Genomic DNA, 24570 nt, shown 5'->3' on the forward strand with positions numbered 1-24570 from the left:
ATTTTAATAAAGAACGAAAAGATAAAAATAAAAATAATATATATTAAAAGAACATATAATAATAATAGCTAAATTTAAGTAAATATATATATAAGTATTATATATTATATAAATTATTTCTAATTATCAATAATTTTATTATTTTATATATCTAGCAAATAATATATAGATTAACAATATTTTTTTTTTTCTATAATTATTATATTTTTTAAAAAAAATTAATCGAAAATAAAAGTCTTTATTTATTTTTTCTTTTCTCATCTTTTTTATTGTTATTTACTATGTTTTATAAAAAAAATTAGAAAAAAATTAAGAAAATAATATTTGATTGATGTTAATAATATATAACGACACAATACAGTAGTGCATTAATGTTATACAATATAGCAAACAAATATAAATTTAAATAAAATAGAGTATTAAATATTATCTTAAATTAAGGAATCTACCCTTAAATTATAATAAATAAAATAATAAATTATACAAAAATTTTATATTAATAAAAAACTTTACAACAAATAATCAGATAAATTTAATATTATATATTAAAATATTATTATATAAAAAAAAATCAATTTTATTTAAAATTTTGAAATAAAACTTTATGAAGAAAAATCTAAATAAATAAAACATGTAAAATAATAAAAAATTAACTAACTATTTAAACTAATTTATGAATGTATTTATTGTTGTTTAGTACATTTAACTGGAGATATAATGAAGAAATATTTAGAATATTAAAAATGAGGATATAATATATCCAGAAATTGAATTTTTTTATTTTTTAATAAAAACTATAAAAATATTATAAAGAAGATTAAATGAGATGAGTTTATATTTAATTTTATTTTAAATTGATTAAATCCAAATTATGAATAAACTATAGGAATTTAATAAATTAAAAATTATTAATTTTAAAGATATTTATTTAAATAATATTAAAATATAAAAAGCTTCTTTTTTCGACGTTAAAGTGGAATAATAATTTACAAATTAAGGAACAAATAAAAGTTGAGTAAATTTTATTAAAATTTATACAACCACAAAATATCAACAACATAATGATATAGATAAATAATTTAATTCGTCTATAAGTATTGAATATGTATCTTGTATTAATAAAAAATTAATATTTAAGAAAAAAAAATTAGGATTATATCACTATGAATAAAAACTAATTAAAAGTCGATAAATTATTACAAATTGTTAAAAAATTATAACATTCATAATATTGATTTATTAATAATTTTTAATAATATAAAAGTATTTAAAAAAATTTATTATTGTAAATTTAAAAATTATTTAAGATTTTTAATATTTTTGAATTATTTTTTAATAATTTTTCTTATTATAAAATTTTTAAAAAAGGATATATAAGTTTAAAAATACTTTAAACTATATATTTTTTTAATATTTAAAAGAAAGGAATATAAATTATTCATTAATATAATAAGCATTTTATCCTTAAAAAAAAAAAATATTTATACAACATTTAAATTTTTTTAAACGTATTTTTATTAATAAATCTTATATATTAATAGTTATTTTTTATAAATTAAGAATTATTTTATATAACTAAAATTATAAAAAAATGAACTATTTTATTTAATTGTAATTAACAAATATAAAAAAATAATTAAACATAAATATAAAAATAGATTTAAAAATAAATACATAAATGATAATAACGATTAAGTTGAAGAATTATAATATGAAGAATAAATTTCTACCATATCTGATCATAATTAATAAGAATAAAAAAAAAATGAAGTTGAAATAATTCCCTCTTTTGTGACTTAAGTCGGCAGAGAGTAAATTATAAAAATAAAACATATTTAATTTAACTAATAAATAAAGTGGTAAGGCTAAACCTATTTAAAATATAGATCCTGAAAGTGCAGAATATAATTAAATTGAAAATTATAAATGGACTATGATTAATTGCTTATGTTATTGTTTAAAAAAGTTAATAAACAATTTTTTTATTAAATCTAATAATTATATATATAATAAAATAAAGTAATAAAAAGAGTAGAATACCAATAAAAAATTAGTAAGATGGAGAAATAGAAGCACAAGATAAACTTTACGAATAGAACTAATAATAACTCTAGTAATAACAATAATATTAATAATAAAATAATATAATTTAAACAAATTTACCTTAAAAAGTTCCTCCAAAATGTTTATAGCACATAGTATATAAATTAAAAAATATATATTTATTAATGAATAAAATACATATTTTAAAAATATCCTAAATAAATTTCATTTAAATTAAGAAAATTATTTTTATATTATTTAAAAAAAAAAGAACAAAAAAACCTTAGTAATAGATTTAGACGAAACATTAGTACATAGTTCATTTACTTACATCAATAATGCTGACTTTTCTTTATTAGTAATTATATTATTAAATTTTTGTTTATTAATTAATTAATCAGATTAAAGTTTAAGGAATGTCTTTTGTAGTTTATGTTAAAAAGAGACCTGGATGTGAAATTTTTTTAGAAGTATTAAGCAATTATTATGAAATAATTATATATACTGCAAGCTTATCAGAAGTAAAAATATAAATTAACTATTTTAAATTATTTTTTAAAATTAGTACGCAAATCCAGTTATTGATATTATTGATAAAAAGGGTGTTTGTAGTTTAAGATTATTTCGTGAAAATTGTAGCTTGTATAATGGTATTTTCGTAAAAGATATGTCTAAATTGTAAAGAGATTTAAAAGATATAATAATAATAGACGTAAAAATAAAAATTATAATATGAATAAAAATATATATATATTTAAAAATTTTTATATTTATATATATATATATATATATATAATATATTATATATATATTTTTATAATTATATATATATATAATAAAAATTAGAATTCTGAAACATCATTTTTATTTTAGCCAGCAAATGCAATACATATATTATCTTATTTCGATGATGTTAATGATGAAGAGCTTTATCGTTTACTACCAGTTTTAATATTTTTATCAGATGTATATAATTAAATAACATATATTTTTTTATTAAATAATTAAAAATATATTTATTTTTTATTTTTAATTTAATTAAAAACAGAATTATGACGTAAGGCATGTAGGATGTATGTTGAAAGAATTTGAATAAAATGAAGTTATTGAATATAGAAATATGAAAAATTAAATTTAATCATTTTAAAAGTAAGCTTTTTTGGATTCTTTGGATAATTTTAAATTAATGGAATTAACTAGATAAAAAATTTAGTTTTAAAATTAATAAAGTTCATCTACAGAAAAAGAAATTTTAAATAATAATTCATAAAGTAAAAGATAATAGAAACATATAGAAGAATCATTAACAAATTATGATAAAATATAAAGTAATCAATTAGAAATAGATAATTTTTAAAAAAAAGATGACAAATAAGATGAAAAAACATAAAAATAATAACAAAAAAAAAAAAGGTAGTAAAAATACAAAAAAAATGGAAACAAAGAACTAACTATTGAAGTTCCAGAAGAAGAAGTAGCAGTGACATAATTAACAAACTCAGTAAAAAATGAAAATATTTCTTTATAAAGTTCTGTCAGAAACAAACTTTTAGATGAGGATTAGAACAAATGTTAAATGGTTTAATAAGTAAATGTTTAAAAAGCTAAAGAATACGAGGATTATATAAAATATACAGAATAAATTAATCCATTTGATTTTAAAACATAACCAGAAATAATTGAAGAAAATAGTTAAGCCCATAAAGATATAAAATAAGTCTTTGATAATATTAGATTTTAATATAATTTTTAAAATATGAATTCACCTGTTGCTAAATAAAGTTTTCTAGCACTTCTAGATAATAATAATATTAGAAAAAATACTACTAAAAATAGTGATATTAATAAGAATAAAATATAATAATTGCATTATTTTGATAGTATAAAGAAAAATGTTTATGAATTTTAAAAATAAATTTGAATAAATTAAATTTATTATTAATAATTAAATAAATAATAATATTATATATAATAATAATAATATTCTTTATCTAAAAATCTTTAACAAATATTAAAATTAAAAAATATTATATAAAAATAATATAATATTTAAATAATAATATAGATATAAATAAATTTAAAATTAATATAATCACAGCCATAAAAAAAAACAAAATAAAATAAAAATGAAATAAAATCTTATTTTAACTTATGAATAATTAAATGCAAAATGCTAAACATCTTTATAAAAAATAAGAAATTTAAACAATACATTAACTTAAAAAATGAATCAAGATCAAACTGATGAGAACAAAAATCAAATAGAAACTCAAAAATAATAATTATAAGTTGAAATAAAATCATTGCAAGAAAATTTCTAATTTTTATAGGAAAAAAGTAAATCTCAGGCTTAAAAAACATAACTTAATTAATTAAAATAATAAGCATAATAAGAAATTGATAGGTTTGGTATCATAATAAAAAGTATAGTAAGTAAAAAATACGATTAAAAAATTTAATTTGCTTAAAGATCTGCATCTATTGATTATTCATAATAGTAATAATAAGATGATACTTAAAGTTAAAAATAATATAGTATTAATGAAGATATTGATTTAGAGAAATAATTATAAGAAGAAAGATAGGCTGAATTAGATTAAATTTAAAAAGAAGTTTTTGTAATGAATAATTTAATGAGTGATATGGGCGAGATGGTTGTTAAGCAAGGTGAAGTAATCTAAGTAATTGCTGAAAATGCAGAGTAAACATAAAATTAAGTTCAAAGCGCAAATATTGAATTAAGAAAAGCATAATAACAATAAAAATCTGGTTCTAAAAAATATGTTATTTTCTCAGTAGTCGTCTTGATTGTTATTGCTATTATTATAACTATAGTATTTACTAAAAAAAAATGAAAAGAAAAATTATTTTTATTTAATTATTTATATTAGTCATAAATTTATTATTTGAAAATAAAATTATATTTATTTAACTTATTATCTAGTTTAGTAATTATAATGGCAAAATTATAACTACTATATTTTCAAAAGTTGTTGAAATAACAATCTTAAATTAAATTCCTAATTTTAGATTTGAACTTTATCTTGCAATTTAAAACTTTATGTCAAGTATATAAAAATGAATTTCTTAAAAATTATAAAAAAAAACTTAAAAATAATAGTTAAAGTCATTTCAATAAAAATTTCTAAACCACATTAAATATTTTAGATTTTTGTAAAAATAAATTATATATATACATATTAAATATTTAAATAAGATATTTTAAATACTTAATAAAACTTTAATTAAGATATACAGTGTCCTTTATTTTTGTGAATAAATTAATAATAATATTAATTTTTTTTTTCTTATATTATTTAAGACATTTAATAAATTATATTTAGGATAATAAATTAAAAACTTTTACAAAGTGATATTATAATTTATTTTTTAAAAAAATATTAAAATCTTCTTTAAAATCAAATTTGTTTTCATAAAATTTATATAGGTTATTATTTAAATAATTTATTTACTTAAAATCTAAATTAAGATTTATTATTTAAATATTTAACTTGAAAAAATCTTAATTTTTATTTACTTTTTTTATTAATTTCTAAAATTTCATTTATTTCCTATATCTTATTTTTTTTTATTTAACATGTCATTCATAAATATTTTTTTTGCTTTTATTTCTTTTTCTTAATATATTCAAAATATAATCATACTTCTTCACCAATTCTTCCCTTTTTAAAGGTGGTTAAATATTCTTCCTATTAAATTAATTATTTTTAACTCATAAAAACATTTTTTTGTTATTTCTCGTTTTAAACTATTTTTTTAATTAGTTTTTCTTAATATATAAAATAAATTATATTTTTTATGATTTTTTTACCTAGTTTATGTTTATTATCTTGTTTATCAATATACTTATTAATTTCTAATACAAAATTTAAGAAAAAATTATCTAATAAGATATTTATTTTTTGCCTTTTCAAATATTTAAAAAAATAATTATTTAAACAATTAACCTATATATTTTAATCATTTCCATTAAGAAAAAAAGTCTAATATTTTTAAATAATATTACAATATATTTTTTCAATAGTATATATATTTAAATATTAAAAGCAAACTAGAAATAATTTCACAATATTTAATTTATATATAGAAACTTGAAAAGAATCATAGAAAACTTGAATTATTTATGAAAGAATATAAACATTATATAGAAGAACTTGATAAAGAAAAATATTTTAGGTGAAATTTAAATAAAATAAAATAAAATAATTATTAAATATTAAATTAAAGAACATATGATTCACCAAAAGTAATTTTAAAAGGATTACCAGATTATTATAACAGAGAATCATTTTCTTCTATATTATTAATTATACTTTTAACTTTTGTCATAAATGGTTTAATAGCTTTAGTATTTTATTCTTAGCTAATATTTTATAATCAAAAATCATAAATATATGCTTAATTTTGGCTGATAACGATTATTTTATTTACTATAATTATTGTTGTTTTAAATAATATTATTTCTTATAGAAATATCGAAAATTAATTTATAGATTATTGCGAACAAATTAGAATTTATAAAGAATAATATTAAGTATAACAAACTTAAAAATAACAATAGATATAATTTCTTAATATAGAATAAGAAGAAAAAGAGAAATCATCATAAAAATAGAATAAAAATATTTAAAAAAATAATATTCAATTAAATTAAATAAATTTAAAAGAAGTTTCTTTATAAAAAAACAAAAAAAAAACAAAAAACAAAAAGAAAAATACAAAATAATGACAAATTTTTAATTTTCTTTATTGTTCGTTTTTATTGAGACTAAATATAATAAAGAAATTTCTTAGTAATATTAAATTCAAATTTATATTTAAATTTCTTATTAAAATAAATTAAATGATTGTTTATATTTATTAACATAAATATTTAAAAAAAGATAAGAGATATGATTCTAAATTATAAAACATATATTTAGATAAATTAATTATTTATTAAAATAATTTTATTAAAAATTTATAATTTAAATAAATCAAAATCAAAATATATATTAAAGTTACTATATAAAATTAGAAATTATAATCAAAAAAAAATTATTATAATATAAATATTTTATAGACATTCTAAAATTTTATTAACTTTTTTATTTTGCATATGTTTTTTGCATTCATAATTTTTTTTTTTTAAATATATTATTAATTATTTTATTTTTGTATTTAATTTTTTATTTTAATTTCCATCTATTTAATTTTTTTATAATGTATTATGTTTATTTTAAAAATCTTAACTTTTTATTTAATATTTTTAAAGAAAAATATAATCATATAATTAAAATCATGAATTTATTTAAAATAAAAAAATATAGATTAAAATATTATTTTATTTAAATAAAGAAAAAAATTAAATTGGCGAAATCTATAATTTAATTTTAAAATTTTATCCCTTTAAATTTTTTTTAAAAATATGTATTTAAAAGAAAATATATTTAATTTTATAATCAAAATAAAGAAAAGACTTGTGTAAATTTTGAAACTAATTAAAAAAAAATATATTAATTATTTTTATTTTTATAAAAAATTAATTAATAAGTAATTTATTATATAAATAATAAATTAAAAATTATTAAAAAATAAATAAAATAAAGAATATTTTCATATAAGCTGAAAAAAATGTTTTTAGAATGTCTATCTATAAAATTAATAGAATATTATTATTATTAATTTAAAATATTTTTTATTTCAAAAACATTAATAATATTAATATTACCATAGTTAATTTTCATAAATAAATAATTAGATTATAATAATTTATGTAGTTATACTTTTTAATTATATTATTTACATAATTTTATCCATATATTCAATATTTTTATCACTTTTAATAATTCATAAAAGCTAATTTTATTATTAAAATAGTTTTATCAAAAAGAAAAAAATATCAATAATTTTAAAATATTCTATGTCCAAATTTATTCTAACAAACTAAAAATATGTGAAAAAAAATAATAAGATGTTTTTTAAAATAAAAAAGAAATATTTGATTTTTAATAATAAATAAAATAAATTTTAAAAAATTCTTTAAAACATATTTATTAATATATATAAATAGAAAAAGTCTATAAAATTAATAAATATTTAAAAAAATAAAAAATAATAATTAATAAATGTTTTAAATATGCTTATGTTTTGAAGAAAGTGGTTAAAAAATAAATGTAATTAATAATGAAAGATAAAATTAATTCCAAACTTAATTATATTCCTAACAAATAAATAAATAAAACCAAATTAAAGGAATGAGTTTGTAAGATTTTACTTTGTTAAATGTAATAGGGAAAGGATCATTTTCCAAAGTAGTTTTGGTTAGAAAAAAAGATGATAAAAAATTATATGCATTAAAAATATTAAAGAAGAAATTAATACATGAAAAAAATCAATATAGGAATTTGATTACAGAAAGAAACATATTAATAAATACAAATCATCCTTTTATAATAAAACATTACTCAGCATTTCAAAATAATAAAAAGTTATTCTTTTTATTAGAATATTGTCCAGGAGGTGAATTATTCAACTTGCTATGGAGAAAGAAAACATTTAATGAAAGTTAAACTTTATTTTATGTCGCACAAATTGTTCTTGGATTAGAATATTTGCATGACCTTAATATAATTTACAGAGAGTATATAAAAAATAAATGTGTAGAAATAATATAATAATTTAATTTAACTTTTTTTAAAATGTGTATAAATATATAAAATTAAATTAAAAAGCTTAAAACCTGAAAATGTACTCATAGATATTGATGGATATATTAAATTGGCTGATTTTGGTTTATCGAAAATGCAATAAAATAACTAAAATATGAAATCTGTTTGTGGAACTAAGTAATATTATGCACCAGAAATATTTACAGGCAAAGGATATGGCAGAGAAATTGATTATTGGACATTAGGATGCTTATGTTTTGAATTAATTAGTGGAAAACCTCCATTTTAAAATGAATATGAAATCTTAAATACAGATATTAATCAAATATGTTCCTCTTTGAATTGTTCAATAGAATTTAAAGATTTTATTATTAATTTATTATAAAGAAATCCTTAGAAAAGAATGAATTTATAATAATGTAAACAACACAAAGCTCTTCACGTTATTAACTGGGATTAAATTAGAGAGAAAAAAGTTAGCCCTGCTTTTACTATTGTTAAATAATTTGAAACTGATATTTCTCATATTGATTATCAATTTGTTAATGATAATCCTATTTCTTAAAGTTCTTCTTATTACAATACTTATTTTGATAAAAAATTTTAAGGTAATGTTTTATAAAAATTAATAATATATTAACTATTTTATTTTTAATTAGGCTTTTCTTATAATAATTATTGAATTTTATAACAAAAAAATAATTAAAATTTATATATATTTTATATAATTCAATTAATATATAAATATTTTTCTATATAAATTATATTTTTATTTTAAATTTAATTTCTCTTTAATCATATTTTATATATTAAATATTAAATATTAAATATTAAATATTAAATATTAAATATTAAATATTAAATATTAAATATTAAATATTAAATATTAATAAATATTAAATATTAAATATTAAATATTAAATATTAAATATTAAATATTAAATAAAATAAATTAAATAATGTATTATATATATTTATTATTGATTTTATATATAAAATGTTAAATATAAATAATTTATTTACTATATAAATAAAATAATATTAATCATTTCAATATATATTATTAATTATATATAATTAAATATATAAAAAAATATATATAATATGTTATAAATGACTACTTGTTAATTATGCAAAAATCCATATGATAAAAAAGATCATTTACCAAGAATTATTCCAGATTGCGGACATATTCTTTGTACTTAATGCATTTAAAAAAATTTAATTGAATCATAAACTACATTTTTTTGTCCACACAATAAGTAAAAATTTAACCAAAAATCAATAAAATAAATAAAAATAAATAGTTAAATTATACTATGTAATAGAGATAGTATTTCTAGTTTTTAGATTTTTAATTAAGTAGATTAAGGTAATTAAGAAAAATAGAAAAAACTGAAAAAATAAATACTTTTTTTTCAAGTCCTTAATATAATAAAACAGAATAAAATAATTTTCTTATTACTAATTCTAATTATTCTCCATAAACAAATTGTAATTATAATTAAAAAATGCAATATGAAGAAATAATTAGATGTATTAAAAAATACAACTTTAATAATAATCTTTCAACACAAAATAATTTAAATACAGAAAATGACGATTAAGAAATAATGTCATTAAAGAATGCTTCATAATTAAACAATTATTAAATTTCCTCAATTCAAAATTAATATGATAATAATTAAAACGAATGCATAAAACATTAAAAATGTAAGGATTTAGTTTGCATATAATGCTTTTAAAAAGTAAATAATATGTATATTAAAAAATAATAAAAAATAAAAAAGATTTGCTCACATTGCGCTTTATTTGGAGAACACAAAGGGCATAAAATTTTATCAGAAAGCGAAATCAACTAAGATATATTAATAAACTTAAAAAAATATAATAAATATAAAATTAGTTTTAAAATTATGAGGATAACTTTAATATTAACATAAAAAATGTTATTTAAAAAGAAGTTGATTAGTAAAAATAAGAATTAAAACTAAAAATATCTGAAGAATTTAATAATTTATAAAATTTATTATAATAACAGTAAAAAAAATGTTTAATAAAATTAGAATAAATATTTTCTCATATATAAGATAAGACTTGTAATTAAAATAATATCTTTAAAAAAATAAAAGAATGGTCAAATATGTAAATATATATATATTAAAATTATTCAAAATATTTTATTAAATTAAAGTATTGAAAAATTTAAAATTCATCATGAAGAATGTATTAAAAAAAATTAATTAAACATTGACTTTTTAAAATAAAAGGAATAATTAGTTTAATAAGGAATTTAATTATAAAAAGAATATAAAAATATGATTAATTTCCCTTTAAATGATGTCTAAAATAATATTAAATGCATAAAATTAAATATTAATAACTCTTCTAGTCATACAATATAAAATTGTGTTACAATACAATATAAATAAGAAAAATAATAATCATAAAAATAAAAAAATACTTTTAATAATAATAGTTTTTCATTTGAAAATAAACATTTAAATCATAAAACACCTGTAATTATAACTAAATATTTTAGAAATAAAACTCCTTAGGCTGATAAATAACTGACAGATATGTAAAGTGCTAGATTTTTTAAAAAAATAAACACAAGTCAACAAAAATTAAATTAATCTTTTTCTAAAACATTATAGAATAATTCTATTATATTAACAAAAAGTTAATAAAAATCATATGAAAATTATTCTAATACATGTAAAATTTAGACTACTTAACATAGTGTCACTTCAAAAAAGAGTAATAATTTAAAATTAATAAAAAAAAGTAATCTAAAATAATCTGATAAATTAAATCAAATTTTAGAAAAGCTAAAAAAAAATTCTTATTTAGATTAAATCGAACTTGTAAACGAAGACATTAATGATTTATAATGTGAAGATATAGCACATTATATATCAAGCACATTAATTAAAATTGATAGTATTAAATTGGCAAAAAACAAAATATCTGATTCAGGTTTAAAAGTTTTGTTAGATGGTATGCTCTAAAGTAGACAAAGTGTCCATACTCTAAATTTAACTAATAATGATTTAAGTGAATTAGCCTTAGATTATTTGTTAGATTATTTATAAAAAAATTAAAATAATTGTCTTAAGAATATTTACCTTATTAACAATAACATAAATTAAAATAAGTTTAAAGAAAAGATCTAATTCTTATAACTATATGCTAATATACATTTATGAAAAAAATTAAAATTAAATAAGGTACTTATGTGATTTAAAATTCAATTATATTAATTTAATGTTATTAGTATTCTAGTTTTATATCTTTTTATTATATTTCTTTAAAATATCAATAATTTTAAAATTCGAAATAAATTTATTCATTTTTATTATCTGTAATATAAAATATATATTTAAAAGAAAAATAATCTAAAGTTATTATTTAAAAGTTAATTTAAAAAAAAAGTATAATATCATTATAAATATTAATATATATATAAAAAATATTTCATGTCATAATATCTAACACCTTAATAATATTTAGATTAAAAAAAGCCAAAGAAAAATTTGTTATTATCATAATTTTAAAAAGATAAAGGAACTGAATCTGCAATATTTGACTTATATGTTATAAGTGATGGTTAAAATTAAAAAATAATACCTTTTAGAAACACCCGTTGTTTAAAGGTACAATGTATTCATACACAAAATTAAATAATTGAAGAATATGTAAAAAGTCAACATAATATAGCATATTAATTTGAATGTAAAATATGTTTTGTTGATCTATATTTAAAAGATTTTTTTATTGATGAATAATTATAAGAAATAATAGATTAGATTGATAATAAAAAACAAAAAAATTTAAAATAAGTAAAAGTAAATAAAGACTTAACATGGTTTCCAGTTTGTGATTAAAAAACAAACTTTATTTATTTTCAAAACTAGCCTTATTAATGTGAACCTTAAGAAGCTCCTTTATTAAGTGACTACAGTATATAAGAACATGATCGATTAATAAGTTTTTATAAAAACGAAATAAAAAAAGAACGTTAAAGTAGCGATACTGCATTTGAAGATTATACAAACAATTAAATTACAATAGATAATATTGATACATTTCTTGAAAATTAATAAATTGTTCCTAATATAATGGTTTTTATAATTAATTATTTAGAAAATTTCAATTAATATGATTAATTTAAATGGTAAATATATTATTTGGGATTAAATATAAAAAGCTTTGACAAGTAAAAAAATACATGTGAATTTGAATATTTTTAAGGATTAGAATTTAATTTAGGTCTAAATGAAATTAATAAGTATGAATGGTTAAGTGTGATTTTCCTATATTAAGAAGTTTGGAGTTTACTTTTTTATCATATAAGAAGTAAAAAAGCGTATTTAATAAATTATTTCAAAGAAAACTTTTCTTCAGAATAAAATATGTAATCTTTATTATAATATATGATTAATAATATAGCGTATTCGTAGGCAAAAAATAAAATTAATTTCAACATTTTTCCTAACTTTGGAATATCTAAACCTGAATACAAAAAATTTTCTGGTTTTTACATATTTTATTATTATTATTAATTTATATCTTAAAAAACTATTTAAATTCTCAAAAAAACTACAGCTAATGAACTCAAAGTTATAAATCATCAACCTTAAATTATTTAATGGTTAATTTTATAATGTACTGAAAATTATTATAGAAAACACAAAGATAATTATCAAAAACCAGAATAATAAACTCCTGCTGCTACTCCTGCTGCTAATCCTGCTGCTGATATTAATGAGCCTGTATTAGAAAAACCACCAAGCAGTAAGCCATCTTTAGTGCCTGCTCCCATCTTATAACCTCCGCCGCCTCCTTCACCCCCAGAATAACTTAAAGATGGGATTTTACATATCTAAAATCCTGATTAAGTTAACAAGCCTTCAAATATTCCTTTAAAAATTGAGTGCGATGTAATTTTAAAAGAAATAGAATTAGAACCACCAGCAAAAATCAAAACAAGACCAACTCTTCCCTAATAGACTCAAAGAAAAAGTCAGTAAATAATAAAATATATAGAAAAACCTGTTCAAAAAAAAATACCAATGTCAACCAAAAGCGTACAAGTATAAATACAAGATGATAAAAGCGAAAAAAGTGTCTTTTCTTATAGTCCAAATCTTCCAATTTAATATAATGACTTAGACGAAGAAGTATAACTAACTCGCGAATAATTAATATAATTATTAGAAAAAATCAGAAATAATATTGTACATGAAATCAAAAATCCAGAGCCTGATTTAGCAAAAAAATATATAAACTCAATTGAAAAGTTCAACGTAAAAGTAGATAAAATTGATAAAACAATGCCTTTCACAATGCAAAACTAAACACTATTGATGAATGGAGAATAAATGTATAATATTTTAAATCGTTATAGGAAAGAGATTTAAAATAAAATGAATATTGATTATAAATATGGACTTACCTTTGAAGATCCAGAATAAGAACGTGAAGAAATTGTCCAAAATTATTAAGCATTTTAGCAAATTTTATGGTATTATTATCAATACTAACCAGAAATGTATAAACAACTTTTAGATGAATACAATCATAGGTTTCATAATTAACTTCTTCAAAAGCTTGGATTAAATGAAAAATTTTCAATTTAATAAAATAATACAATACAAAAAGCAATACAGACCAACTTGCCCCCTTTAAACAGCGCAACAAATAATTAAAAAGGGCCTTAATTTAATTAAAGATCTAGTTAATAATTACCTTAGATATAAAGATCTTTAATACAATAGTAACAATAAACAAATTCCCGAATTCTAGGCAGTTCAATATAGTAAAATAATTCAGTATAATCTCAATAACTTAATACATTACAAACATAAAAAAAATCTATTTTAGATTCAAGATTGGCTTAAAATGAATAAATAATTGAATTTTTACCATCATAAAAAAGTTTTATGCCTAAAAGCGAGATTTCTGGAAAATTTTAAGCTAAAGTTTAAGAAAATGAAAATAATATTTTGGCTGCTAGATATGGAAAAATTATTAAAAAAGATGAATTTGATATTTTGGTTAAAGAAGATCAATTTTCTGAAAATATTTTTAATTTTTATATGAAGTTTTTATAAGAAAAAAATAATTAATAAATTAACAAAAAACTTGTTTTTACTTGTAGTTTTTATTAAATACTTAGTAATAATTATACTTTTGTTACTGAAGGATCAATTTAAAAAGCATAATAATATACTGAATAATTTTCAGGTGAAAAAAAATCTATTTTTGATATTTTTGGATTATTATTAATTCCAATTTTTAGAAGTTATTTATAAGTTAGTATAGCTGTTGTTGATTTTAAATAAAGTCAAATAATTTTATATGAGATAATTAAAGATTAAAATGATGGGGTGGGCCTTAATAATAAGATATTATCAAATATTTGGAAATTCCTTGAAAAAGAAAATGATTTAAAATAAAATAAAAATATTAACATTCTGAAATGGGAGTTCTTAAACATCGATTTAATTAAAGGAAATTTTAATTAAAAGTTAGCTCTACTTTATGCAGCTTATTTTATAGAAAAAAATAATTTGAATATTTAAGAAAAAGATATAATATAGTATAAAAATTATGTTCAAAGCATTATAACTAAAATCGGAATAACTAAAAATTTAAAAAATGAATTAAATTATAAATAAATATTTTGATATTATATATATGTATATTACGCTACATATTTTCATAAAATTTCTATTAAAAAATAATTTTCTTTTTTTAAATATTTTTTTAAAAAAGTAAATATTATATTTAATAATAAAGAAATACTTAATATTCATTTTTTTTAATAAAATATGTAATATTAATAATATATTCAATATCAAATATTATTAATATTATATATAATTATTATTTCTTTTTCATAAATAATTTTTTAAAAGATATGTTATATATTTGTTTATTTCAATATTTATTTGTAATATCATAGAATATTTTTTCATATTATTTATTACTTGTCCATATTTTTTATTTTAAAATAATCAATCGAAAAATAGAAAAAAGCCAGAAAATGAATAATTACATATTTTTTTTGATTGACTATTTTTCTAAAAATAAAAACAATAAAAAAACAATATGAACATATAATATATTGATTTTATAAATTTTATCGTAAGCTAATAATTACTTTTTTATATTTATTTAAAAGAAAATATTAATTATACTAATTTACATAATTATATTATTTACTCTTTACACTAATATAAAAGTTTATAAATGTAGTTTAATATATATAAAAAATTCAGTTTAATGTATTTTATAATAATCTCTTTTGTAAATATTATCAATAATATTTAATTTAAAATTAAAAAAAAAATTATTAAATTATATATAAATTAATTTTATATTCAGAATTAAAAAAATAATTAATTTTATTTTATTTTACTAAAAAAAATAAAAAAAAAATAATATTAATACATTTTTTATCTTTACCATTAAAATATATTAACCATATAAGTTTATAGTAAATAATTTTAAGTAATAATTAATAGATTAAATTATTTGTTTTATTTTAAAATTTAAGTGAAATGTTTAATAAAACTATTAATATTGTAAACTAATTATTTATTTAATAATTTAGTATATTAGTCTATAATTTTTTTAATTTTTACATGTTAAGTAGAATTATTATTCTTTAGTTTTTATATTTTTAGCATAACTTTTCCTATTATTTAAAATATAATACTATTCATTTTAAGTGCCATTCAAATTAATTAATTTTTTTAGTAGAATTTTTATTTCCTTTATTAATTAAATTTCAATTTAAAAATCATTTTTTATTTTTTTGATTGGTGTTTATAGAATAAATCTAAAAAAATAGCTCTATAAATATAATCTTGAAAAATTGGATAAATCTTATTTTATATAAAATTAGTAAATACTTTTTTTTTTAATGTTTGAATATTTAAAATTTTATTTATTTTTTAATAATATTTTCCCTTTAATTATAATAATTCTAAATATTTGCTTAGATTTTCAATGTTCAATAGTAACTTAAATTTAATCTAATTTGTAATTTTTTAGACTTTTATTTTCAATAGTTTTTTTAAATGATAAATATTCAAATACGCTATAAATGGTGCAATATATTCATATTATATAATATTTAAAATTAATATATTATTTAAATATTATTCTATCATCATACCTGAGTTTATTAAAAAATTATTATTATTATTATTAACTCAAAAAACATTTAAAATATGTGGATAAAATATATTTCAAAAATATTTAAATTAATTAAGTTTATATATTTTATTATATTTCCATTAATAAATTTTAATAAATAAAATTAAATATTACACATTTTTTGCAAATTATTTAAATAATAAAATTCTTTAACAAATATTCTTTTAAAAATATATAACTTTTATAAAAAAATTAATTAATATTATTTATACACAATAAAATTATTTATTAATAGTAAATATGAAAAAAGAAAGATTAGAAAAATTGTCTCGCCCAAAAACAGCAGGAAATAATTTTTTAAAGAAAAAAATAGACCTAAATGGTGAAGAGAAATATAAGGAGTTAGAAAAAAAGGAATAGTAAAGATTAGTTGATGAAAATGGAGAACTGCCTTTAATTTTTTAAAAAAACCCTATCTTTTAAATATTTGAAAATTAACTTTAAGCAGAGTTATATAATGCAAGATGTAACGACACAGGCGAAGTATTTTTACTAAAAAAAAAATAAGTTAAAAAATAAAAAAAGCATATTCAAAAAGAAAAAGCATAAGTTTTCAAAGATGAATTTAACCGAAGAAACTAAAAAAAGTTTAGTAATATATTAAATATGAATTCCATGCGTTTAGGGGTAAACAGTATGATAACTTTAAGTAGTCTTTTATAGGCAGACTTATATAAAAAAGATTAATCATAAATTGATTAAAATAAAAAGGAAATATATAACTATGATACATTAAATCTAGCAGACAATGCTATATCAGACAATGGAATGCATTCAATTAAATAAATAATAGCAAATACTAAAATAAGGCATTTAAATTTATCGTCAAATATGATTTCTGAAGCTGGATTTGAGATGATAGTTGATGATTTATCAAAGAACATTTACATAAAAACCCTAGATCTCGGAATTCAGGAAGGAAGTATAAGAAAGAATTCATTTGGAGTAGATGGAGCAAAATGTATAGCTGCATTAATTTTATAAAATAAAAATATAGAAACAATCCGATTATAAGATAACGATATAGGAGTTACAGGAGGAGATATAATAGGAACAGCTTTAAAACAAAACAAAACATTAAAAAATCTTACAATAGCCGAAAACGAACTTAAAACAGCAGGTGCAGAATTTATTTTAAAAGCGGCAACAAATTTAGAATCTTTAGATTTAGGAAAAAATTATATTAAAATGGGGATAGGAATTACTCTAAAAACATATATTGAATAAAATAAAAATTTAAAAAAATTAAATTTAGAATACAATGAATTATTAGTTGGAGGTGTGCGAGAATTTAGAAACGGACTTTTTATATCTAAAAGTTTATAATCTTTAAATTTAAAAGGCAATGGAATTAGAGATGAAGGTTTATAACTTATAAGTGAAGTATTGTATGAAAACAATATTTTGGAAGAATTAGATGTATCATTAAATGAAATTACACCAGTAGGAATTTAATATTTAGCAGATGCTTTACAATATTCAGGAATTAAAATTCTAAATATAAGTAAAAATCTACTTGGAGATGAAAGTCTTATTATAATTGCTGATAAAGCAAGATAAAGCGAAAATGTAATAAAATTAGAAAAAATTGAATTTTCGAGCTCGAGAATTGGAGATGCAGGTGAAAAAAAAAAAATATTATATTATTTATTTATTTATTTATTTATTTATTTATTTATATATACATTTTTTCACAAATAAGGTATATTACATTTTTTAGAAAGAATAGAAAACTTTGAATTTATAAGGTCTATTAAGACAATTGATAATTTTATATCTGAAAAAATTGAGAAAATTTTATTAGAAATATTAGAGAAAAATAAAAGTTTGACTGAATTTTTAGTTAATGGTAACAGATTATCTTTATGTTTTTTAAATAGAGTTAAGAAAATTTTATAGAGAAATTTAATAGAGTTAGAAGAAAGAGAACCTAATAAAATAAAAACTGAAATATACAGATTAAAATATGAATAAAAAAAGATTATAGCAGAAAGAAAAAGATTAGAGGCTTAAGAAAAAAAAATTAATGATTTAGAAACTTATAAAAACTAATTATCGCACAAATTGGATACTATTAAAAGAAGTGAAGCTGAAAAAAGAAAAGAATTAAAAAATAAAATTGATGATTAACTAAGATTAATTGAAAGAAAAAAATAACTTATAGGTTTTTTTATTATAATTTTTTTATTTATATTACTTTTTAAAACATTATTTTATTTATTTTTTTTAGAAGAAAAAAGTTTAAAGTTTGAGACTAAAAAATAATAATTAATAGAGGAACTTAACAAATTAAAATAAGAATTCTAAATTATTGAAATCGAGAGAAATCGAGTTTTTCAAGAATTAGATAAGATTAATAATGAAATTTCTTAAACAGAATAAGAGTTTTAAAAAAATCATGAACAATTAGAAACATAAATTGGATTTTAAAAATAAAAAAAAGAAGAATTTGACTGTAAAAATTCTGAATTAAATATTGAATTTGCTTAACTTATTAAATAAGAAAAAGAATTAAATTAATAATTAACAAACCTTGAAAAAAAATAATAATATAAAAAAAGTGCAATAAAAACCATAAAGGACAGTACAATTAAATTATGAAAAAAATATTATATTTAATTATATTATGAGAAATGTATTTTTTATATTGATATCATAATATATTTTCAAATTATAAAAATTAAATTAAAGTGAATATCCAAAATTGGATTCACATAAATATTAAATCAGTATAATATCAAAAAAAATTTGTTGTCTTGAAAATCAATATCCTAATTTTTAATATTGCTATTATCGAATATTATAATTTAATATAAGAATTATGAAAAAAACATTGAAAAACCTATTAAATAGTTTCTGATTTAAATTTTAATCGGACTCCTAAAATTTGAAAAAATTGTTTTTAAAAAATATGATTTTAAAAATAAGATTTCAAAGTAAATTAGTTAAATACATTTTAAATTTGAAAGTTTAAAATTATAAAATAATTCTAAATTTGAAAGTTTAAAATTATAAAATAAATTTGAATAACAAATATTTATAATAATTTAAATTTTTAATTAAAAATTTCAAAACGCTATTTTTATTAATATTTATTTATTAAAAATATTAAAATCAAAAATTATGGAATTATAAATAATTAAAACTAATTGTATGTATGGAAGATCCCTAAAGATCAGGACAGAATATTGTACCTAATTTAATTGAAATAAGATAATTAGACTCATAATAAATATTATAAAAATAAGAAAATAAACAAACAAACAAAAAATATGTAATATATAATTATTTCTAGTATATTCTAAAGAAACGAAAAAAAATATATATAAATTTTTCTTTTCTTTAAAGTAGCAAATCGCGAACAATTCTAAATTTTCTTCCCAAAACAGGAGAAGACTCCGAGTATTATCAAAAGTCGTTAGGTTTATTTAGTGAAAAGGACATACCTAATCCTTACGTCGCCGGCCTACTATAGTATCCGTCCGTATACTATAAGGAAATAAGGGAAGATATTAAAAGACTCCTATGCTTCTACCACGAGAATCTCTTACTAATCCTTTATTTTCAATCATAGAAATATTCTTGCTAAGTTACCATTTAAAGTTACACAGACGATGATTTTATTAAAAAAAAAACCTAGTTTTCCTTTTTTTAACAAAATATTTTTTTTTAAATTAATTAGATAAAAATTAAGATAATTTGATTTCGAAAATCAATTAAAACAAAATTAATTTTTTAAAAATTACATACTTAAAATAAAGAAAGGTATTATTAATTCTTAAATTAGATAATAAAATAATTAAATAAATTTAATTCTTATATTACTAATATTTATTTTATTAAAGATAATTATTTAAGTATTAATGCACAAATTATTTTAAAATTTAAAAAAAAATTGTATCATTTATTAATAAAAAATATATTACATAGTTTAGATTAATTCATGAAACAAATAAAAAAATAAATTAATCAAAAAAAGTAATAAAAATCAGTTAAAAATTCGCTATTTTATTCAAAAACATTTAAACACAACCTAAAAACCTTTTCTCCTCCCGAAATTCTGATAAAATTTTAATTTTATTTTTTTATAAAATATATTTAAACTTAGAACGTAATAACCATATCTATAAATCTTCGACTCTCCTCTAAAAATAAAGTTACTTAATTTGAAAAAGAGGTGTATGAAAGTGCTTTAATCTGATTTAGTTTTGAAATCAATAGTATTAAACTTATTATATTTAAGATTATAAAAAAATAAATTTTATTAGAATTTTATTTTCACAATATGTTGAATACATTTTTTTGCATAAAAAAAAATCTTATTATTATAAATATTCATAGTGTATTTTAGTTTCACCAAAAATTATAAAATATTGTCCAATAAATTTTCTTTACCTTTTCTGCTTAATAGAATATTTTATTCTTATTTCATTATAAATTTTGTGTATATATTTATTCTAATTATATACTATAAACATTTTAAATAATGTTTCCATATTTAATTATATTTATTTAAGGTATTAATTTAATTATTTACTGAATTACTTATTTTTATGATTAAATTTTCCTTTTAAGATATCAAAAAGTTCATCCATAAATACCTAATTAATAAAAATAAAAAAATAATTAATTCATCAATAAGATTTTCGGAATTTCACCAAATATTTGCAGCTTAAAACTTAAAATATAAATAAAAAAAATATAATAGAAGCATAACTGTCTACTTTTTTAATTTATACTTTTAGCGAATATGATAATCCTTAATAAAATTGGGTACCAATTTCGAAAAACCAATATAACTGAATAAAATAAAAAATTTTAAGCTTTAAATATCCATTTATTTTTAGAATTACATAAATAATAGTCGAAAGATAATAAATATTAAATTAATTAATAAATATATTTATTTTATACGAATTATTTTGTTATTTAGAATATTACAAATCAAACTTTTTCTAAATATATTTTTATTATTAAACAAACAAAAATTATTTATTTTTTAAACTTTAACATTATATAAAAATGGAGTCTTTACAAATTAGAATGATATATAATTAATAAATCAGTTTAAATAATCACTAAGTTTTTTATATAAATTTAATTTATGAATATTTGAATTCAAAAAATTAATATATGAAATAAATAATAAAAATTAAATAAATTATTTTAATAAAATATTCCGAGAATTATATTTTTAATTTTTATTTAAATTCTTTTTTATGAATATTATTATTTTTTAGCAAAACATTTATTTATTACATAAAGAAATTTTATTTTGTTTTTTGAAATTATAGTTAAATTTTATTGCAAATATTTGAATAAAAAAATATAATATAATAACCTAAATTGTACAAAATGACAGATGATCAATATGATTCGGACAATGCATGGGATGAATATAATCCGTTCTAATTTATTTTTCAAGGGTAAAAATATTGTCCGTCGATTTTAGTTTTTTGAAATCAGAAATTTACATAATGTTCAATAAAGGAACAAAATATATATTAATTTTAATGTAATTGAAAATATAAGTAAAATATAGTTCATATAATGTAAATAATAATTTCAATTAAAAATTAAGAATGAATATAATTTTAATGAAATAAATTAAATTGTTTTCATTTATAATGAATATATATAGTGCACGCAATATTTGATATAATAAATAAAGATTATATTAATTTTATGTATATTATAAAATATATTAATCTAATTTTTATTTTCAAAAACTATATTAAATTATAATTAAGTAATGTTTATCTATTCTTTATATTTTATCCCTAAGCATCTTTTATAAACTTATGAAAGGATTATACTTTTTTAAATTTTAAGGAAGAATAAAATAATTTAAATCTTTTTTCAAAAAGTATAATAAATTACCTTTAAAATCAGTAAATACTAATTAAATATAAATTAAAAATAATTTAGTTTTCAAAGGTACTAAACAATAACTCAAAATTTATAGAAATATTATTTTTTTTAAAAAAAATTCATTTGATTCTGCATTATTATAATATATCCTAAAAAAAATTATATATACTTTTTTGGGAAATTTATTCAGCAAATAACTCTTTATAATTTAAATTTTTTATATCAATTTAATTTTAACAATATTTTTCAATAATATTAATAATAAGTTTACCATATTTATCCTTCTTGTTAAAACTTTTGAAAACTAGAAATATTCGATTTAAAAGCATATATTATGTAAAATAATATTGATTTTATAATATACTAATAACAATATTTTTCTTTTTTTAATTTATCTTTTAATTTAAAAATTTTTAATTTAAAAATTTTTAATTTTATGGAGTGTAAATATAAAAAATTTGAAGGCTTTAAAATAAATTCTATTAGGCAATTCAATTTCTTAAATTATTATTCGATTTATGTTGAAGTGTTAAAAATTAAATATAAAAAATAAATTTTTATTTTAATTAAATGCAAAACAATATAATAATTTCTTAAATAACATTATCTTATCTATATAATTTTGTTTTATTTATTTTAAATGCCTTTTTTGTTAATATAGTTATATGAATTTAGAAGAAAAAAAAAGGATAAATTAAATAAAAATATAAATTTAAAATAAAATAAAATTGATAGAAAAATATAATAAATTATAATAAAATGAATATTGAAGAACCTAAAAGACATAAAATAATAAAATATAAACAAAAAATTTAAGAAAAAATAAAATAAAAAAGATTAAGAAAATAAATAAAATAAAAAAAGAAATGTAAAAACAATTCTAACACATCAATAAATCAAGAAGATAGAATAAATTTTAAAGCAAATCAGCTCATATCTTTATATGAAAATAAAGAAAAATTTATTAATTAACTAGTTTAGTTTTTAAATGCAGAAAACAAATATTTAATTGAGAAAATAGTAGAAAATACATCAAAAAATTAAATAATGAATATACTCTAGAACTCAATAAATGAATTTTAAAAATCAAAAAAGGAAACATTATCATATCTCTTTATAGAAAATGCAAAATCAGAAATAGAATATGAAGATAGTATGAAAGTAAAAAGAGTATTTTAAAAAAATATTGCGCAAACAAAGAAAATAAAGAAAAATAAAGAATAAAAGTTATTAAGAAATGCCTAAAAAATAATGTTTAATAACAATAAATAACAAAAAGGTAATATATTTAGTTAATTATTTAATAATTCTGATAGTGATGCTGATAGTGATGATGATGGAGAAAAAAAATAGTAGAATAATTAAAATGAAAATCTTAATGATGATTGGGAAGATATAAATTGAAAAAAAAATATATTTTTTAATATAAATTAATAGTTATAAAAAATAAATAAATAAATAAATAATTTTTTTTTAAAAAAAAAAATCAAAAAACTTTACATTCTTCTTTTTATGATTTACATTTAATTTTACTATTTTATTTTTGTTCGCTTTTTTAATTTTATATTTAAGACAAAACTTCTTCTTTTTAAAAATAAAAAAAATAAAATAAAATTATTTTAATTTACTTTAATAATCGTATTCTTATTTTCTATATCCACTATTTTAAGAATTAATAGTAGTTATAATATTATTTTAATCGTTTAGATTTTATTAACTTTAATTTATAGGTTTATATTAAAAATTATCCAATTCT

General features: G+C 16.1%; 4 protein-coding genes across 4 annotated transcripts, besides 27 other annotated features; all 4 read left to right on the top strand. All coding sequences in view use genetic code 6, as the record gives it.

Moving 5' to 3' along the window:
* Nucleotides 1-75: 75 nt before the first annotated feature.
* Nucleotides 76-112: a microsatellite.
* A 1415-nt stretch (nucleotides 113-1527) lies between these two features.
* Nucleotides 1528-1575: a microsatellite.
* Nucleotides 1547-1585: a microsatellite.
* Nucleotides 1586-1620: 35 nt separating this feature from the next.
* Nucleotides 1621-1673: a microsatellite.
* Nucleotides 1674-2314: 641 nt separating this feature from the next.
* On the top strand, nucleotides 2315-4953 carry IMG5_160020 (NLI interacting factor-like phosphatase family protein, putative; the record flags this gene model as incomplete). The annotated part of the gene is made up of 7 exons (XM_004030433.1): nucleotides 2315-2401; nucleotides 2445-2564; nucleotides 2609-2755; nucleotides 2890-3009; nucleotides 3092-3192; nucleotides 4580-4744; nucleotides 4935-4953. Coding segments are annotated over 7 exons (759 nt in total), but the record flags the coding sequence as incomplete, so codon positions are not given.
* Nucleotides 2761-2797: a microsatellite.
* Nucleotides 2763-2833: a microsatellite.
* Nucleotides 2786-2878: a microsatellite.
* Nucleotides 2786-2881: a microsatellite.
* Nucleotides 3014-3071: a microsatellite.
* Nucleotides 3983-4023: a microsatellite.
* Nucleotides 4067-4118: a microsatellite.
* Nucleotides 4076-4112: a microsatellite.
* Nucleotides 4144-4181: a microsatellite.
* Nucleotides 4954-6744: 1791 nt separating the features above from the next.
* Nucleotides 6745-6780: a microsatellite.
* Nucleotides 6781-7330: 550 nt separating this feature from the next.
* Nucleotides 7331-7413: a microsatellite.
* A 163-nt stretch (nucleotides 7414-7576) lies between these two features.
* Nucleotides 7577-7623: a microsatellite.
* Nucleotides 7604-7647: a microsatellite.
* Nucleotides 7648-8171: 524 nt separating this feature from the next.
* IMG5_160030 (protein kinase domain protein) lies at nucleotides 8172-9396 on the top strand (the record flags this gene model as incomplete). The annotated part of the gene is made up of 2 exons (XM_004030434.1): nucleotides 8172-8686; nucleotides 8778-9396. 2 exons carry the CDS (start codon nucleotides 8172-8174, stop codon nucleotides 9394-9396), a joined length of 1134 nt encoding a protein of 377 aa, XP_004030482.1.
* Nucleotides 9397-9520: 124 nt separating this feature from the next.
* Nucleotides 9521-9659: a microsatellite.
* Nucleotides 9660-9766: 107 nt separating this feature from the next.
* Nucleotides 9767-9818: a microsatellite.
* A 3507-nt stretch (nucleotides 9819-13325) lies between these two features.
* IMG5_160040 (hypothetical protein) lies at nucleotides 13326-14154 on the top strand (the record flags this gene model as incomplete). Its single annotated transcript, XM_004030435.1, has 4 exons — nucleotides 13326-13368; nucleotides 13413-13743; nucleotides 13945-14029; nucleotides 14125-14154. 4 exons carry the CDS (start codon nucleotides 13326-13328, stop codon nucleotides 14152-14154), a joined length of 489 nt encoding a protein of 162 aa, XP_004030483.1.
* Nucleotides 13439-13474: a microsatellite.
* A 2692-nt stretch (nucleotides 14155-16846) lies between the features above and the next one.
* Nucleotides 16847-16888: a microsatellite.
* A 920-nt stretch (nucleotides 16889-17808) lies between these two features.
* On the top strand, nucleotides 17809-18774 carry IMG5_160050 (hypothetical protein; the record flags this gene model as incomplete). The annotated part of the gene is made up of 2 exons (XM_004030436.1): nucleotides 17809-18564; nucleotides 18646-18774. 2 exons carry the CDS (start codon nucleotides 17809-17811, stop codon nucleotides 18772-18774), a joined length of 885 nt encoding a protein of 294 aa, XP_004030484.1.
* Nucleotides 18582-18622: a microsatellite.
* Nucleotides 18775-19828: 1054 nt separating the features above from the next.
* Nucleotides 19829-19867: a microsatellite.
* Nucleotides 19868-19890: 23 nt separating this feature from the next.
* Nucleotides 19891-19963: a microsatellite.
* Nucleotides 19964-23210: 3247 nt separating this feature from the next.
* Nucleotides 23211-23249: a microsatellite.
* A 244-nt stretch (nucleotides 23250-23493) lies between these two features.
* Nucleotides 23494-23559: a microsatellite.
* A 50-nt stretch (nucleotides 23560-23609) lies between these two features.
* Nucleotides 23610-23677: a microsatellite.
* Nucleotides 23678-24570: the final 893 nt, after the last annotated feature.

Source organism: Ichthyophthirius multifiliis (assembly GCF_000220395.1).
Source record: "Ichthyophthirius multifiliis unplaced genomic scaffold scaff_1120509251209, whole genome shotgun sequence".
Taxonomy (NCBI): domain Eukaryota; phylum Ciliophora; class Oligohymenophorea; order Hymenostomatida; genus Ichthyophthirius; species Ichthyophthirius multifiliis.